This window comes from Bombus vancouverensis, chromosome 16, assembly GCF_051014615.1.
Source record: "Bombus vancouverensis nearcticus chromosome 16, iyBomVanc1_principal, whole genome shotgun sequence".
Taxonomy (NCBI): Eukaryota; Metazoa; Arthropoda; class Insecta; order Hymenoptera; family Apidae; genus Bombus; species Bombus vancouverensis.
The window spans coordinates 7,337,983-7,355,733 of record NC_134926.1 but is presented as its reverse complement, the minus strand read 5'-3'; the positions used below and the strand labels follow the sequence as shown (position 1 = coordinate 7,355,733).

The window sequence follows — 17,751 nt, the reverse complement described above, 5'->3', positions numbered from 1 at the left end:
GTTCGTGCAGCGGTATGATATTGCATCGATCCGTAAACGTCGTTTCCCATCTCGTGCTTCGAACTGATTATCGATCCTGTAACGAGATCGAGCTGTCTTCACCTAACGATGTAAATATACTATATATATATATGCTATATATATACTATATATATACATACAATAGTATTCTCGCGCCTTTAATCGGTCATCGATCTCTAGGGGCATTTATCATGCTCAAAATTTGTCTTATATGTATAGGTTATGTTTGGCGTATAAAATAATTCTCAATCATTTACTTACTTTTTATAGTATTTTTTCCTTTTTTCAATCTTTTTACATATTTATGTCATTTGTTTTTGTTGTAAATATATATTATTATTGGTTAGATCACGATCATGATAATGGTCCTATAGATTGATCAAGCAATCCGATGATTTTGTTCGTTTTTGTTTAAAGGAACTCGGTGGAGACGAGTAGCCAGAAAACACTTGTATATCCTTGTAAAGTAAACCTAATCACTAGACAGCGGATTTTTATGCAAATTCATATGTTCAAGAGATACAATTAAATGAGTAGGACCTAGACAGAAATTTCTTTTACTTATTAAATGTTATAAAGGCTATTATACCTTGGATATTAGATATACTTCTTTATACTATACATTCTATACATTCTATGCATTTTTGTATCTTTAAATTTCTTATAATTGCATAAAAATCCGCGGTTTATTTATCACTGTATCAGAGAGTTAGAGGAACAGCGAGAGGGGGGGGGCGACTTCCGGTGGCCCGTGACGCAAACTTTCTCGTAGATTTGACTAAACCGGAGATCGTCGTCCCCATCGCCGATCAAATTGTTTCCGTCGGTATTTCCAGATTGCAAGGTTAATCCTTTTGCGGCATTTAAATATTCTTACACAGAATTTATTGTTAACCGTTGTCTTCTGTCCTTGTTGAATCAATAATAATAATAATAATATTAGTGATAATAACGACGACGACGATGATGATGATAATGATAACGATAATTGAGTCTCAATATCGACTTCACAATAGATATTGATTGATATTGGTTTGCGAAAGAATTAATCTTGTTGGAGAAAGAGATTTGTGGCCCATGCGTAAACGAAAATTTCGAATTACGAATTCACGTGGTAATATTGCTAATATTGTACCATTTGTAATATCATTTCACGATATACCGAAAGAAGAAGGAGAAAAGAAGGAAATGTGCTGAGTATTTTCAAATAGTTGGGAGAATTTCTGTCGATCGATGGTTGCATAGCCACAAAAATTCTGTTTTCGAATCTGGTATCTCCGGTCTATCGTATAGAATCGAAACGTGCCACTGCCTGCGGTATCGAGACGCCGGATGTTGACACTTTCGTAATGGCATTTAACGTACACTGTAATTTCTCTTGATTTTACGCTCCGCCATTGTTCGATAATAATCGCGTTATGCATCTCCAGACACCGTGCATCGAGATTTTCTTTCCTCTACTGATTATCTATTTCCTTTCCTTTTAACCTAAAAAACATACCTAACGTAACTTAATTATTAGGACTTTTCCAATATGATACAGTTAAAGTTGAATAAGTGTTCGAGAAAAAGAAACACGAACTTGCATTTATCTAATAGACGGATGTATTTTCCATTGCAACAATTTTCAATCTCTTTTATCTAATCCTTAACAAACTAATACTAAGGCATGAATTAATTAGTAAAATTCTGCGGAACACCAAAAGATATATTATATTTGGTTCAAGACAGGATATTCACACTGGGCGACTATTGTTTTGGCTGTCAGTATATTTTTATTTGATAATCTAAAGGAGAAGAGGTCAGTGCCCCTGACTAAATAATTAGATATTGCATGTTTTCAAAATTCTCGCGGTACATTGGTTGAAAAATGCTGATCTATTGGTCGAGACCAAACTTCAAAAAAGACAGTAAAAAAGAAAGAGAAAGAAATTCGAGAGAGGGAGGGATAATGACGAAATACGGAGTATATCGTGCCGCACACTTATCCAGCTTTCACTGTACATGAATTTTTTGTAGAAAGAATTAAAAAGAGGTTGGTAAAACTCGACTCATGCTGTCGGAGACGTTGATTTCACGTCTAATGACGTAAAAAAAAGGAAAAATAAAAAAAGTTGAATAGCGTTAATCGCGTCCTTGTACTATAAGCAATAAACAAAAAGAGAGAGAGTGAACGATGCGAGACGATTTGAAAGATCGATACCAGTGATACGTACGAGTGCTGCAATATCTTACTGCTGGATCGATCGTTATCGCGCTCGAAGCAGCGGCGAATTTTCTTCTTCGTGTTAAGAGGGAAAGAAGGATCCCATAGAACCGTGACGAACTTTCTTGAGGGAAAAAAGAGAAAAAAGTTGAAAAAAAGAGCTACTTTAGACGCGTCGAAACTTGTATTTAAAAAAAAACTATGCGGATCTATCGAATAATTATATTTTACACATCTAGCGACGTTTATTCCCGCCCCGTTGTTTAGAAAAGAAAATCTTGTCGTCTCATTTCAGTAATTAAAGTACAAGATTATTTACGAGATATATACAAAAAAGAAAGGATAACCTCTGTAAACTGTTCAATTTCGCCGACACTGTCGCGCCTTCGTCATTATCTTTGCAGCCATTAGGCAAACAATCATTGTTCTCTGCATCCATCTCCCGCCGTTTTCGCGTCCGATTATCGATCGCGAACAAATCGATTGTCGATCGATCGGACCTAGCTGTACTCTTTTTGAAACGTCGACTATCCTTCGAATCGCTTTCCATGATTATCCTTTTGAAAAATAAACAAGTAATTAACTAAAGAAATACAGAAAATAAAATCGATTCTTTTATAGGTTATGATCGTTTTCCAAATTTGGTACAGATTCGAACGAAGAACAAAATCGAAGTTGTCGAAATCTCAAATGCAGAAGTCGAAATTCTATATGTCATAAATGACGATAATTATTAATTTTTAATTTATTATGTTGTGTAATAAGTTCTTTCGCTAAAAATCGTTACTTTTTCATTTTTAATTACGTAAGATTCATTTTTAGCTACTAGATTTTAATTAAATTTTGCTCTATTATCTTCTGAAGATAAGTTAGGTTAATTATACATATATATGTATAGATTTATTAAGTAAATTTTGGTCCATTATCCTTTGGAAATAGATTATCTAACTTAAAATTTGTTTTGCTTTGTTAAAAAATTCTAATATGTATATTTTTACATACTTTAAATTATTTAATGAAAGAGATTCGAAATTTAATACCAAACGACAAACGAATTTGTTACATAAATCATACACGCGGCAAATTTGGTCGCTTAATTTTTTATTTTTAATTTAATTTAGCTCTTAACTGTTATCCTTGGGTAATATAGGTGACTACAAGTTTACGGTACTCAATATTAAAATATAAATTTATTGGAGAAAAAGTATCATTAATTATTTTTATCGCCTCAGACATAAATGTTTAAACAAATTAAAATACTTGACAAATAAGAATGTACTCTACTGCAACGATACCAGTTGAGGGTTAAACATATATATTTAAATATATGTATTTAAACATTTTCGAAAAAAATTACAGATTCGCATAATTTCGTCAGAAAAATGTTTGAAAAGAATGCGGCTTCCGTCGTGAGGACCGAGAAACGGCTGGAATTTCGAGTCCATGATCGATCGTTATTAGCAGGCTGCGGATTTTTATGCATTTATGAGAAATTTAAGGTTGGAAAAATACACACAATGTATATAGCATGCAAGAATATGTAATATATTCAAAGTGAAAGCATCAAAATTATGATTAGATTGCGAATTTTTATGCATTTATAGCAAATTTAAAGGTGTAGAAATGCACAGAGTACATATTATATGTAAAAATCTATAAAATATCCAAAATAGAGTATTTATTGTATTTAGTAGATGAAATAAATTTTCACTTAGGTTACATTTCTCCAGTTGCATATGTTCAGAAAATTTTATGTATAGAAATCCGCAGTCTAGTAATGATATTTAGAAAACGGAACAAGTCTCTATTTTAAGTTCCATTTCTTTATTCATATTTAGAAAGATATGAATTTGCATAAACATCCGCAATCTAGTTATTAATGGATCCAGAGCGACACGAGAAAACTCACCATTGCGGTTGGGACCAAGTCTCGACGATCGTCAAGAGTAATTAGAAAGACAAAAGAGAAAAAAAAGAGTATTAAAAAGTATACAAAAAAAGTAATAATAATAATAATAATAATAATACCATTGAGCTAGCGGAAGAGACGATTTCTTTCGGCAGCTTAGTTGTGTCTCGTCGTTTATAAATTATACGTAAAAAGAAAATCCTAGCTACGTCGTGCGCGCGCTCAGAGCTGAAAGATTATAAAGTAAAACAGAAAAGAACAAAAATACGTACGTATACATTGATTATATTTCCATCGTTTTCTCAATTTACTGGATTTCCAGGCTATCGATCGCCGTTTCGCCGATCACGAAAGCCGGTGGCGGATAATGACAGTGTGTCAGAAAATGCACATTCAGTTTGCGAGTAAGTTCATGAAAAAAAGTGCGTGCATGTCTTTGCGTGTAAAGAAAAGGAAAAAGAACAAAAAAAAAGGATAAGAAAGGAAACAAGAGAAAAAAGATAAAGTTAACTCATAGATCATTTAAAAGAATACTAAATGCGTATACATATAGTGAGGAGACATTGGACACTGTTATAATACTAATTTACTGATAAATGACATAAGAAAATAAAAAAATGAAGAAGAAAGTGGTGAATGAAATTATAAAAAGAACTAAATTTTTTGGTAAATAAGCCTTCATTCCCAAGTACGAATCCTAGGAGTTACGCAGATTGTTTTTTGCAACTATATTGAGAGCAACACTTGGCAAAACACTAAATATATTAAGCTAGTTATTTATAGCGAGTTTCATCCAAAGCGTTTTTGGAGGATATTCGAAGTTTATTCCATTGTCAATGGGTTATTGCCGATACAGATGCCCAGAGAAAACGAGAGAGAGTGTGTTTTAATTCTCACAGTTTGCCTCAAAAACATACCAAGCAGCATAAAAAGATACGAAGGAAAGATGTGACATGTATAAATATATATACATATATATATATATAAATATATATATATGTGTGTTCAGAATATGTATGCGTTACTGATATTCAGAATATATATACATATATATCTATATGTATATACATGCAGTAATAAAAATTGAAGAGTTGTATTGTGCCAGAATATGTAATATCCTGTGTTATGATTGGAAACTTGTTGTAATTCAGAAGTATTTTGAGAGAGTATCCTTTCTAGCGACGAGTCGGAACTTAACTGGTTAAAATTAAGCAAGTAATATATTTATTGAAGTTAAAGTGTGGTAAATTTTAGAAACGTTGGAATTATGTTTCATATAACGAGTTATTGATTTGTTTCACATGTGCAATCATATAATGTGAAATGATATATTGTGAACACTAAAATAGATAATGAAAAATTATATTATAAATTTGAATTTACAAAAGTTTAATTGAACGTTATAAATAAAGAGAAATACACAATTATACAAAGTCGATCCAGAGGCAATTTTTCTATTTTTTTTTGCAGCTTCTTTTTTTGTAACTATACGCCCTTTGTTTCTCTAACTTGTAAATCGTTAATTTTATTATTAAGCGAGTCAACTATAATATTATTATTGCAAAAGTTTCATTGAACCGAGCATCTCCATCTTTTATATTTCTAACAATAATTTCTAATAATCTTTTCCTTTTCATTATGAATAATTTCATTCCCAATTAAATCTCAATAATCGAGTAATCATATTTCTTCAACTCATCCAAGAAGATTTTTTCATAATTCTTAACAATAACTATTTTACAAATTTATCATTTATTCTAGATCATTCCGAACCACGAATCTTATTTGCTAAACGTTATACGTTCCTATTTTTCGCTATTAATAATATTACTCTGTACAATATATTATTATAAATACGATATTGAACACATCATGGAGATATGTTATAAAATTCAACATACCATCAGCTACAAGACACCATTTATAGCAAGAACAATCATTATTCTGCGGTGTGCTCCTTTTGGAGCAAGCCGTACCTTCGCTGCAGTTCCTCTTCCATAGCTTCTAGCTGTTCTCTGTTTTGTTCTTGCGTCATTTGTTCCATTAATTCATGATTATATGTAGAATGAAGCATTAAAGCCAAGACACCAGCCCGAGTAGCCATATTCGCTCTAATTTGCCTCTCCTGTTCGACAAGTTCGTCTATTTTCAACCACTGTCTCACCCTCTCCATGTCAATTTCTGCTCGTCTCAACTTTTCCCAGACGTAATGCTTCACGCAGCTCTTCTTTGGCGCTCGACAAAATTCACCAGTCGTGTCAAACACGTTTGTAACCAACGGACAACCACACACTTCGGTTTCACTGATCTTTGGATCTTTGCAGTGTTCGGGGCAAAGAACCCTTAACCTTTTGCAATAAGTTCGATTCACAGGATTGTAAAAGTCACAGAACATTACTTGTCCTTCAATACGAGTTTTGAAGATTGAACCGAAGGATGCTTGAGATTCGTACTGAAAAATAAATACATATAATTTAATAAAAAGATCAAAGGGTAGATTGTATGGAGCTGAAAAAAAGTTGTAGACATCTTAGAATGATTGAAATATGTATTTCAAACCACATTCTAAAAGTTATATAGATTTTAGGATGTGTCGGCTATATATTAGAGATAAACATGGAACTTGATTGATGCAGTTATATTCCTTGTTTCAGTTTCAATTTAACAGAATACTTGATCCATTATGGTAAGAAGTAAAGAATTAAATTAAAAAGTAAAGTAAAGAATTAGAAAAACATTCTTCTATCACAATGTTGAAAATATAATAAAACTATCAATCTTTTGATACCACCAAGTATCAGTATACTTATACATGGTAATGTACATACAAATAAAACAATGTAGCAATGCTGGATCATAAGCAAGATTTCTTTTTAGCTCTGTAGTACGCACTATGTATTCTTTGAGTATACCTTATTGAAACACTTTTCCATATGCTTGATAGCAGTCCTCGAATGAATCTCATGGCCGCAAGTAATGCAATACATGCTCATTTCTGTGTCGTCATTGTCATCCACTTCTGTCTGAGGATCAATCATCGCGTGCTTGGCGCGTTCGATAATTCTGTCCAACTCTGCGTGCCTCTTATCCAGCTCCTGAAGTATTCTTCGAACGTCTTGCTGCTGTTTCCTAACTGTTTCTAATTGTCTTCTATTATTCTGCTCTGCTATACATGGCGTCAATGACCATTCTTGAATCCGTTGAGGTAGCACTTGGTAAATCCTGTTAGTTGCTAATTTCAAGCCACACTCGTCTGAGCAATATTTACTACCTGGTCGAGATTGTTTCGTACAAGCGGGTCCATAACAGTGTCGTGGTACTTCCAAATGTTCATTCCTTTCATTACTAGAGTCTCTTTTCCGTTTCTTAATAAATTTTGAGCTTTTGTTGAAGCTCTTTGATGGTTTCAATGGATCACCTAACACTCTGCAAGTTCTCTGTATACATCTGAGCTTCAATCTAACTGATGGCCCAAATTTTTTTAAATGTCTAAAAATTAAATGATTATTAGTGAGGATAGAACTAATTAAGAGTTTTTTTGTTTATATTCATGTTATGATTACCTGCATGCATCGCATTTTCCACAATTTTCTGTTCTCACACAACCTGTACATTCTCCACAACGTTTAGACGATTTCTTTATTGCTGTAGGATCCCAAGGTGCATCATACTCGTATCGATGTGCTCTTTCTTTCTCTTTATGCTTCTTGTATTTACGATCTTCTTGATCTGTTCTTCGAGGTTTGTAACGTGTTATTAGAGTCGGATCCTCTTCTCTGCAACGCTAAAAATATATTCGATTAGTACAACCTAATACAAATGGCTCACTAAAAATAAGTAATTCCTACAATACAAAAGAACTGTTTTATATGCTTGGCATCTTTCTCTGTTATATTTATGCAGTCACCATGATACCATTCTTCACATGCATCGCATCCTCTGAAATTAATATAAATTTCATTCAGCATTGATTTGCATTAGGTGATAAACAATGAATAATTTATGTTTACACTTTACATCATAAAACGCGAGCTATCAGAACTTCTGCAAATACAATATGCTTGTCCATCCTGTTTCAATAAAGTAGCAATTTTGCTTTTTCTCTCTGGCAACATAAACTGTTTTGCTATTTCTTCTTTCTGTAAAATAGAATCTTTATTTAGCAATAATGGAATTTTGTAAAAATTAGTTTAAAAAGATAGTAAATGGAGCATGTTTATTCAAAATCTTAAACTTAATAGATTTAAATTTGTTTTTCTTAATACTAAACTTAAATACTCCGAAAAATGGGTATCTTAAAATTATCATAAATATATATATTGTCCTACGAGTACGTACCGATAAATTCTGTTGCCTTTTATCACTCATGGTTGTAGATTATTATTGAGCACGATATTTACAGAATTTATTATTTAGAATGTCTTTATAATCTCTAAAATGCAGAAAATTTCATTTTTAACGGAACACAAAAGAACACTACCACCATGACAGAATAACTACTGCAGTGGTGTTCAACTTTCTCTGGTACGTAACTTACAAATTCGTTAAAGATCAATTACAGCATTAGCATTATCATCTTTTTGATGAAAACATATCTTTAAAATAGAAGAACGCGCAATCATATTCATAAATATCTTTCTATAATATTATTTACCTGTTTTTCCATATAATAAAATAATGTATTCTATCGAGTATAAAATGTATAATATATAAATAGACTGTGGATTTGTATGCCAATCCGTATTTTTATAACAAGTAACAAATAAAAAGGTAAAACTTTGGTAAGATCTATCAAACAACTTGTATATCAGAACGAATATTATATTTTCAATATTTTATGTATTTTTTCTTTTTCTGTAAATGTATCTTCAAATTTTCTATAAATGCATAAAAATCTGCAGTTAATAATGATAGAGCGTTTAATTTAATTGATATCTATATATCCAATAAAATTTAAGTAATGTTTTTTCATTTATATTTAATTAACAGTATAGTTTAATCGGAGGTTCCAAAGGAACCTGAAGTTGGTATGTTCCTGCACTCGTATCACTGCACATGCGCAGTATCTTGTTACCAAATGTTAGTAGCACGCACAGTAGCGCGAGAATCATTGTCAGAGATAATTTTTTCTAACCTTAAAATAACGCATTTCTGACACTGTATAGTGGCTGGTAACTCAAAGAAAAATTTATATGTTTGAAATATTAGTCAACGTTTCTAAAGGGTCTTTTTTCGCTGTTCTTCAAATACTTTAAAGGTTATCTAGGATTAATAATATATTTTTAACTTTTAAGTTTTTGAATACACCGCCATTACTTACATCAACAAAAATTAATATTGAGAAGAGGGCATCCAGATCCGCCTTCGAAAACCCAGTAGTTAAGTAATATCTACGTAGTGATATCTATTGTACTTTTACATCAAAGAATCAATGAATTAATATGTTGAAATGAATTTGTAATTGTTGTTTTTAGGATTGCCATCAATTAATTCATGAAACACGACATTTATCTCGTTATTATACTGTGATCCAGTAGAATACAGTATGACTAATTCGAAGAATTTCAAGCTCCCTTCGGACGAAGAATTAAATACACAAGAATTAAATATCAGTTGGCCTTATATTGCTGCCGCTGCTGTCTTTCTTGCAAAAAGATGCGAATGGTTTAATAATGTACGTGTTTCTTTCTCGCCTTCCATTTATTATAAAGTACAATATTGTTTGATATTAATCGCACAAAGTTGTGCGATTCGAAGTGCCTTCAAAGTTATATAATCTTAATGAAGTTTATGCAAATTAATAACAATTGTTACTCCCAATTTCCAATGTATGATAAATCATTTATTATGTATAAACTGTGGATTTTTATGCATTTTTATAATTTTATGAACATAACTGAAGAAGTAAAACCTAAAACAGAAAGTTTCATGTACTAAATATTGTAATAAATATTTTATTTTGAATATTTTATATATGTTTGCATATTATATGTGTTGTGTAAATTTTTGCAACTTCAAATTTCCTATAAAAATCTGCAGTCTAATTATAAATATATGAGTTGCATATCAATAAATTTTTAATCGAAGTAATATCCTGATTTTAGGAATTTATGCTATGTAGATATGAATTGAAAGATCCTCGTAAATGTCTGAAAGAAGGCAAAGAAGTAACCAAGTGTGCGATAGAAGGATTCCAGGACATTAAGAAACATTGTGGAAGCGAATTCCAAGCACATGTGGATTGTGTTATAGACACATCTCCAACAGCAAGCAATGATGAACAGTATGTAAAATATAGATACAAATTTTTGCACAGTATGTAAATATAAAAATTTGTTATTCTCCGTTGACGAAAAAATTTTACAATGAATATTTACAATTTTGATTACTATAATATTTAAAAAAAGAGAAAGATAAAAAGAAATGATTTACAATATGAAAAGATAAATTTGTTTTTACCAGGTTGTAACATAATTCAATAATTATTAGTTGCAGTAAGACCAGACAGGTATTTGATGATTGTATGTTAAAAAACTTAAAATTAGAACGACCACCTTTTGGATATTTTTGCGAAGCAAAAGTACATGATTCACCAAGACCAAAACCGCCACAAGAAAAACGAGAATTTCCAGATGCAGTGCCTCAGCTACCTAAGCCACCCTATCCCCCTCCAAAATACGGTGGACATAGTGGTTTCAATTTATAATGTTATTTAATATAATTGCAAGTTTTGTAGTCTAAATACACTACAAGTTTGGGAGAATGAATATTGTCATATAATTGACTTGTATTTGTTCTGTATAGGATTGTGAATAAATGCTTGCAAGCAACATGAATGCGTCGAAAATGAAGTAAATTATGAACTACCAAACATATTTAATCAAATAAAAAGATAAAAGTAAACATCAATATCAGTGCTTGCATATGATCTTTTTATTATTAATAGAACATTTGCTTGTTATTATAAGATAAAGAAATTATAATACGGAATTTATTTATTTTACATTTGTATATGCTTCACTGAAATCTTTTTAAATAATACCGGAAATAATTCAATGAAGTCATACCTTCTTGACTTTTCAATTATTACTTGATAGTAACATATAAAATTCTTTACGCGTCCCGGAAGTAAGCAACAAGAATGAATTCAGCTGAAACATTGGTTTCTTTTTAAATTATATACACCTGATATAATATAAACATTATGTACACAATGAAAAGACTTTAGGTTATTCGTGCAACACGGATCTATATATTAATGATTTCCAAATAAGTGGAATAGGAAATCCCACTGAATTACATAAAGGTTCAGAAACCTTAAAATATTACTGGAAGAGAATAGGAATTATTAAATCTATTCAAACAAATCATCCCATTTATACTTAGACTAGATAAAACGAAAGAAAAAAATGGAAGCGAATTAATACAAGTAAAGCCAAATTACACGAATAATCCAAATCTTTTTTATCAGTCGTTTTACAATTCGGTATACAATACTCCATAGACATGATATTCTGGAACGCTATTTTCACTTTTACGTTTATACTCGAAGTAGACTTTCCGTATACCATGATCTACATTGCACTTTGTGTACAAACGGTGGGTATGAGTTTTGAGGCACTATGCAAATCTCTTATTACGTAACAATATTTACCCAAATTTCGCTGAGGAATTTTCTATAAGAAAAATTACAAGCAGCCGTTAATCCTTGATGAATTCGTTGACACAAATTCGACTGGCAACACTTATAACTAATAAACATTCATGTGTCATGTGTTTTCAATGTAGTTAAAATATTCATTCGATTTCAACGAACGATCTTATGGAAGCAATTAGTCGTTTAAGTCTAAAAAGGGGGATGTAATATCGAATCTTTTGTTAGCTCCATGTTGTGTCATAACCATTCCAGTTTGCACTGGGCGCTAAATGTACTCGTCGTCCCTTGTAATAGAACGTGACCACTCCACGATAGCCAGTCCTTGGTACACCACTCTACATAAAATGATGAATATCAAATCCATTGTAAATATTAATACATGAGTCATTTTATTATCACTAAACTACGAATTTTTATGCATTTATGAGGAATATAAAGCTGCAACAATGTACAGAATGCATGTAATAAGAAAAAATATATAAAATATCGAAAGTACAATATTCTCTCCTAATAGAGAATATAATATAATAATACATAAAATGCTCAAAGCATTTCTCTTTAAAGAATATAATGTACTTTGAGTATTTTATATATTTAGTAGCAAAAATAATTTTCCACTTAGATTCCAGCCTTTTAACTATATTTATAGAAATATAAATCTTCATAAATATTCGCAGTCTAATTATCATGCTATATTACGAACAATACTACAATCTATTTCATAATTTAAGAATTGTGTAGTACCCTGAAATCATCCATTAATCCAAACTGCTTGGCAGTGTTTTTGTACGCTTGTCTAGAATAATAAGGAATTCGTACGGCGCCAGGTGCCACAACTTTTCCACTTTTCAATTCAGAAAAACTCACTACCGTTGATTGGTACACTTCATTGACGAAATTTATATCATAATTGTCCTGAAAGATTTATTTAAAATAAAGATAAATTTTTTTTTAATTTTATATACCTTACACAATCTTAGAATTAAGCTATTATTAAATGCTATTAAAATGTACTTTTTCTTACTTTTAGTAAGTAAGTTAAGTTCATTTTTGTGAAATGCACAAATTCTGTGTTCAGCTTGATATACTTTAAATGCCTTTCATAGAACATTCCACTGCAAATAACATACAGATTAAATTTAAATTAACAGAATATGTTCCTATTAATTTAAGTACATACTTGCTCACTCCCGTCTTGCCAAACGTTCTAGTTCTAGATATTTCTGGTCGAATACAGGCTCTATTTCGACGTTGTTCAGGTTGTCTTATCCAATCATCCCAATATCTATTAAAATAAATCAATCAGTCTACCGATTTTAAATAAAAGTTCTTTAAATAAAATTTCTACTTACGATTTCGGCCATTTCGGTGAAAGTTCAGTCCATAATTGACGCGTTAACATCCAGCCTAATCCAGGGAAAAAGTCTGTTCTATATAATACATCTGCTGCATTGTCGTCGACCAAACCAGCTTTACCATTATCATTCCACGCAGACACACACCATAGAGAATTATCAGATACTAATAGAGGATATGTGCCCAAAAAATATTCAAAAAAATCTGGGGCTATGTCCAAATCATCTAAATAAAGTAATTGAATTTTAACAAAGTAACTTAATACAATCAAGATATAATTATAAATACAAAATAAATTACCTTCAACTATTATCACAGTATCATATCTAAGTTGAAAGAATACATAATTAAGAGCCCATCCATAATGGCGTGCAATTTTGAAATACCCTTTGAATTTCTTCTCTTTCGGAGGTACTTCGATATCCGATTGATCGGGTTGCTGGAAAATATTTTATATTTATGTTGTTAAGGTCATCTCATACACTAGAAAGAAAGATTAATATGATAGACTACTTGTATGTGCACTATTTGATTTCCATATCTGGCAATAACATCAGCAGTTTGTCGATGTTGACAATCTTCCGAGACAATAATTGGAAATTGCTCTACGCTGGGCCTGTATTTGATCAACTGATCAAGACACCTCTGTACAGTAATGCGATTACAAGAAAACACCAAAATTGCTAATATCGGAGATCCATTTGGTAGCTTTCCCTTCATAGGAACATTATAAGAGGCTTCACTCTGTTAAAGAAAGAAGCACATGGAATTATATTATTAAAACTCAACTGCGACAAATGTATTACAATACTTACTGAATACATAGGCTCTATTTGCAATTGCTGTGCATTTTTATCATTATTATTAATATCCTTTTCCTCCTTCTCAAAGAGAAGCTTGTCTTCGTTGACATGATTTATATCCTTTTGTTTCTCATCTGCATTTGTATTTACAATATCTACTTTTTCTATTTCAAATAAAAAAAAAGACAAATTAAGACATCATATTTTCAAGTGAAATTTAACGTTATCTGAACCATCAACATACTTTTACGTTGTTTATCTTCTTTGATATCTTCAAGGAGTTCCTGATTCAATGCTATTTCTTGCTTTATTCTCCTTTCCAATTTACTAATCTGATTTGATACTTTAGCCTAAAGATAAAATTATCGTTTAATCACAAGATCCAAATCTCAATTCATTGGCTTACCGTATCTCGTTCTTTATTCACTGGTTCATCAGAAATCAAAAAATATGTGATGAAGCCCCACAGAACAAGAGAGCCGAAAATAACAGTGACTAACCTGTTCCGCATGGCAGGACCAGGTGTCACCTCATCTGAAATATGAAATATACTATAAATATTTTCAAAATACATCAAATGCCATTAAACTATCCTCACTGATAGAGTTATTGATGAATTGTTATTGATGTATATAGAAATTTTTGCAGGAATATTGTTATGTAAAAATGCATTATCGATGATGATCAATAAGGAAATTTCTTTCATAAATGACTTTAACGTAGTAAATTACTTACCATTATGATACCCACGTAACCACTTATCGAGTATCGTTATACGAGAACGAGCATTTTCTCGTGGGTGAGAAACAAGTGTCTCACAATCTTATTGTCTGACAATCGACGAATTTTTGAAGTAAATGAATACGTTTAGCAAGTTTGCCGTTTTCTAGATGAAATTTTAAATAAAATATGAAAATCTAATGCACTGACACCGTGTTATAAACTCCATTGTTGAGTTACGCGGCAGACGCGGAGAAAATTTCTTTTGGACGAAAACTATCGTTTTCCCTTGGGAAAATTATCAAGAAATCTAGATTTCAACCGTGCGATGGAGCCACGTAGATGTTCGTTGTGGCGCCCCCAAATAACCTATCAAAATTAAGAATTTCATTTTCGAAAGTATATTTCACGATAACAGGTGTGATAACCTTGATCTAATCTTTTATCTGAAGTACCGTAAGCTCTTTCTTATTTTGATACATTTAAATGATATTATATGTTGATGTAATTTAAAGAGAATTTTATAACCTATAAAGAAAATTATATGTATTTAATTTTATACACGCAGTTTTTGTGTGATTTGCACACAGCTTTATGTTTAATATTTCAAATATATGGAGGATAAAAGAGACAATATTTATATTTAGATAGAATAATAAGTATCTATTTGATCTAATTGAAGGAATATTATATAACCTGTAAAAGTAATTATATTTAATCTTATGATTTAGTTCCTCTATATTCAAGTAAAAGGATATTTAATGAAATTCATGTAATAAATTTAATTAACTTAATCTTCAATTTATTTATGAAATTCCGACATATACAATTTTCTCTTTCAGTTTTTTCGCGCCAAATTTAACCGAAAAAAAAGATGTCTGACAAAGAGAAAGAATTTAAAGCTTATAAAGAAGACACACGAATTCCCTGTCAATATGGAGCTAAATGTTACCAAAAAAATGCAATTCATCACCAGAAATATAAACATCCTCCTGCAAAAGAAACGGTATAAATTTTAAATTATTCTATTTCTGTTTCATATAAAAGTACTGCATCTCATTATATTGGTTATGTTATGAATTAATTTTTTATATAAATTTTTATTTAAAAATGTATAGAAAAAGGGAAAAATTACAAAACGAAAAATAATAAATAACAAAAGGAAACAGGAAGCTAATGATAAAGTATCAAGCATTTCTCCACAGAAGAAAATACAGAAAACAAATGATGAAATTACTGATAAAGATTTGTATAATGCTGTAACTAACATGGAGAGTAATAGTATTAAAGATGATGATACATCTTGTGAAGTTACTGCAAAATTGGAAAATTCAAATAATACAGAATCTGTGGAAAATTCAAATGATTTAATCACCATCGCATCACTGTTACATGGTGGTGATATTGAAAATGGAAGATATTTAAAAAATGATGAAATACTTCCATTAACTGCAAAAGAAATTATTTCTCACCTATTTTTTATACAAATGCCAGAGGATTTCTTTCAGCTTTATGAATTCTGTAAGAGCATTTGTGAAAGAGATCCTTTGAATGCATTGAAAATTGTTCATTTGCAACTAGTTGGTCCTTATGATGTATTCAGAAAAGGATTTATAAATGCTAAAGTTGAGAATAAAGAAGCTCTGTTAAGGCATTGGAGGTATTATTACGATCCACCAGAATTTCAAGTAAAAGGATTATAATTTACAATATTTTATAATCACATAATGCTGATTAAATAATTACTAAGTTTTCATTACAGACAGTTATCAAAAGCAATACCAAGGATGGTTTGCATTTTGGTTATTGGAGGGACGATGTCTTTGAAAAGCCTGTATTTATGGCAAAGAACAAAGCAGCTGTGAATTGTATAATCGACCCTGTTGCAGAAAATATATTTGGTACACTGGAGTAAGTAGTAAAAGTATTTGTAAATTTATTAAAATATAATTGTAACTTTCATTTTACATTACATAGTGTACATTTTGAAGAAAAATTGAAGTTAGCTACTCCGTTTGAGAAAACTCCTATAGCACAATTGCGTCAAAAGTTAAAGAGCTTTGCGAAGGAAAGAAATATAACTTTAGAAAAAAGGGCAGAAAATATGCAAGCCAGAGAAAAAGAAACTGTTGCAAGAACTTTTCACAAAGCTGGCATTGTGGTGCCATACGATAAGAAAACTCAATTAGGATACAGAAACTTGGCTGTTAGTAATAGTAAGTAACTATATATTAAGAAATTAAATAAATTCATAATATATAATTCATAATGATTATTTGTACTATAGGCGAGCTACAAAAATTGTTAAAACAAATAGAAGATGCTCCGGCACCGGAAGCGAGGAAGATGCCAATGTCTAAACTGGATGAGGTGATACGATTAGCAACGATCGCAGCCGATGAATGTGATTTCGGCACAGTTCTAGAGTTAGGCCACGATTTGTTTTCTAGCGGTGCTTTTTCTGTTCAAACTAAAGTGCTAAATTTACTATCCCTTGCCTACAATCTCTTACAAAGATCGCAATTCCTGGAAATTGTTACATCCCATTTAAAAAACAGGAGGAGGAGCTTGGATCTGAGTGTTATTCAATTTGACTAAGTTATAGTTTATAATTGTCAATAACCGTAAAAATAAAACAAGTCTTTGCCGTATAGCAGTTGAAGAGTAAACAAGAGTAAATCTTAAAAGCACAGTGATTAAAGAAAGTATTTGTACACCATTGTATTTATTATAGTATCTATATACTAATTAATTAGATTTAGTATCATCTAGTAGTACTTTCATGATAATAGTTTCATCCATAGCTTCATTTAGTACTAGCTACAGAAATTTTAAATGAAATGTTAAACCTCATAAAACAACATTTCATTGGAGTATAAGAGTATGTATGAATACTTTTTGTAGCCACTGTAAATAAAGAACGAATTGTAATTATCTTTTTATACTTAAAATATGTTTTTAATCAATAAATATTTATTCTTTCATTATTCATTCTTCTTTTAGCTCTAATTCAATCTGTAAAGTAAATCATATCCTAAATAAAATTTGACCAGATAACGAATGTCCGTGTTACACGATG

The 17,751-nt window shown here is 31.0% G+C and overlaps 4 protein-coding genes across 5 annotated transcripts; 2 read left to right on the top strand and 2 right to left on the bottom strand.

Moving 5' to 3' along the window:
• Nucleotides 1-5,482: 5,482 nt before the first annotated feature.
• Nucleotides 5,483-8,642, bottom strand: LOC117161101 (CXXC-type zinc finger protein 1). The gene is made up of 6 exons (XM_033342353.2): nucleotides 8,475-8,642; nucleotides 8,154-8,275; nucleotides 7,985-8,075; nucleotides 7,700-7,920; nucleotides 7,049-7,625; nucleotides 5,483-6,588 (listed from the first exon to the last, which is right to left on the bottom strand). Exons 1-6 carry the CDS (start codon nucleotides 8,502-8,504, stop codon nucleotides 6,076-6,078), a joined length of 1,554 nt encoding a protein of 517 aa, XP_033198244.1. The 5' UTR covers nucleotides 8,505-8,642; the 3' UTR covers nucleotides 5,483-6,075.
• Nucleotides 8,643-9,416: 774 nt separating this feature from the next.
• On the top strand, nucleotides 9,417-10,972 carry ND-19 (NADH dehydrogenase [ubiquinone] 1 alpha subcomplex subunit 8). 2 transcript variants are annotated; one of them, XM_076625667.1, is made up of 4 exons: nucleotides 9,417-9,519; nucleotides 9,611-9,810; nucleotides 10,241-10,419; nucleotides 10,626-10,972. In XM_076625667.1, the coding sequence occupies exons 2-4, from the start codon at nucleotides 9,682-9,684 to the stop codon at nucleotides 10,840-10,842; spliced, it is 525 nt and encodes a 174-aa protein (XP_076481782.1). In that variant the 5' UTR covers nucleotides 9,417-9,519; nucleotides 9,611-9,681; the 3' UTR covers nucleotides 10,843-10,972. The 2 variants fall into 2 exon arrangements, with proteins under 2 accessions (XP_076481782.1, XP_033198205.1); XM_033342314.2 differs by lacking the exon at nucleotides 9,417-9,519 and having other exon boundaries at nucleotides 9,526-9,810.
• Nucleotides 10,973-11,047: 75 nt separating this feature from the next.
• Nucleotides 11,048-14,942, bottom strand: Mgat1 (alpha-1,3-mannosyl-glycoprotein 2-beta-N-acetylglucosaminyltransferase). Its single transcript, XM_033342308.2, has 11 exons — nucleotides 14,688-14,942; nucleotides 14,359-14,486; nucleotides 14,197-14,302; nucleotides 13,965-14,116; nucleotides 13,663-13,893; nucleotides 13,450-13,588; nucleotides 13,146-13,374; nucleotides 12,974-13,078; nucleotides 12,818-12,908; nucleotides 12,538-12,708; nucleotides 11,048-12,128 (listed from the first exon to the last, which is right to left on the bottom strand). Exons 2-11 carry the CDS (start codon nucleotides 14,461-14,463, stop codon nucleotides 12,015-12,017), a joined length of 1,443 nt encoding a protein of 480 aa, XP_033198199.1. The 5' UTR covers nucleotides 14,464-14,486; nucleotides 14,688-14,942; the 3' UTR covers nucleotides 11,048-12,014.
• Nucleotides 14,943-15,009: 67 nt separating this feature from the next.
• Nucleotides 15,010-17,659, top strand: Hpf1 (Histone PARylation factor 1). Its single transcript, XM_033342310.2, has 6 exons — nucleotides 15,010-15,128; nucleotides 15,515-15,678; nucleotides 15,791-16,360; nucleotides 16,435-16,583; nucleotides 16,650-16,888; nucleotides 16,960-17,659. Exons 2-6 carry the CDS (start codon nucleotides 15,547-15,549, stop codon nucleotides 17,268-17,270), a joined length of 1,401 nt encoding a protein of 466 aa, XP_033198201.2. The 5' UTR covers nucleotides 15,010-15,128; nucleotides 15,515-15,546; the 3' UTR covers nucleotides 17,271-17,659.
• Nucleotides 17,660-17,751: the final 92 nt, after the last annotated feature.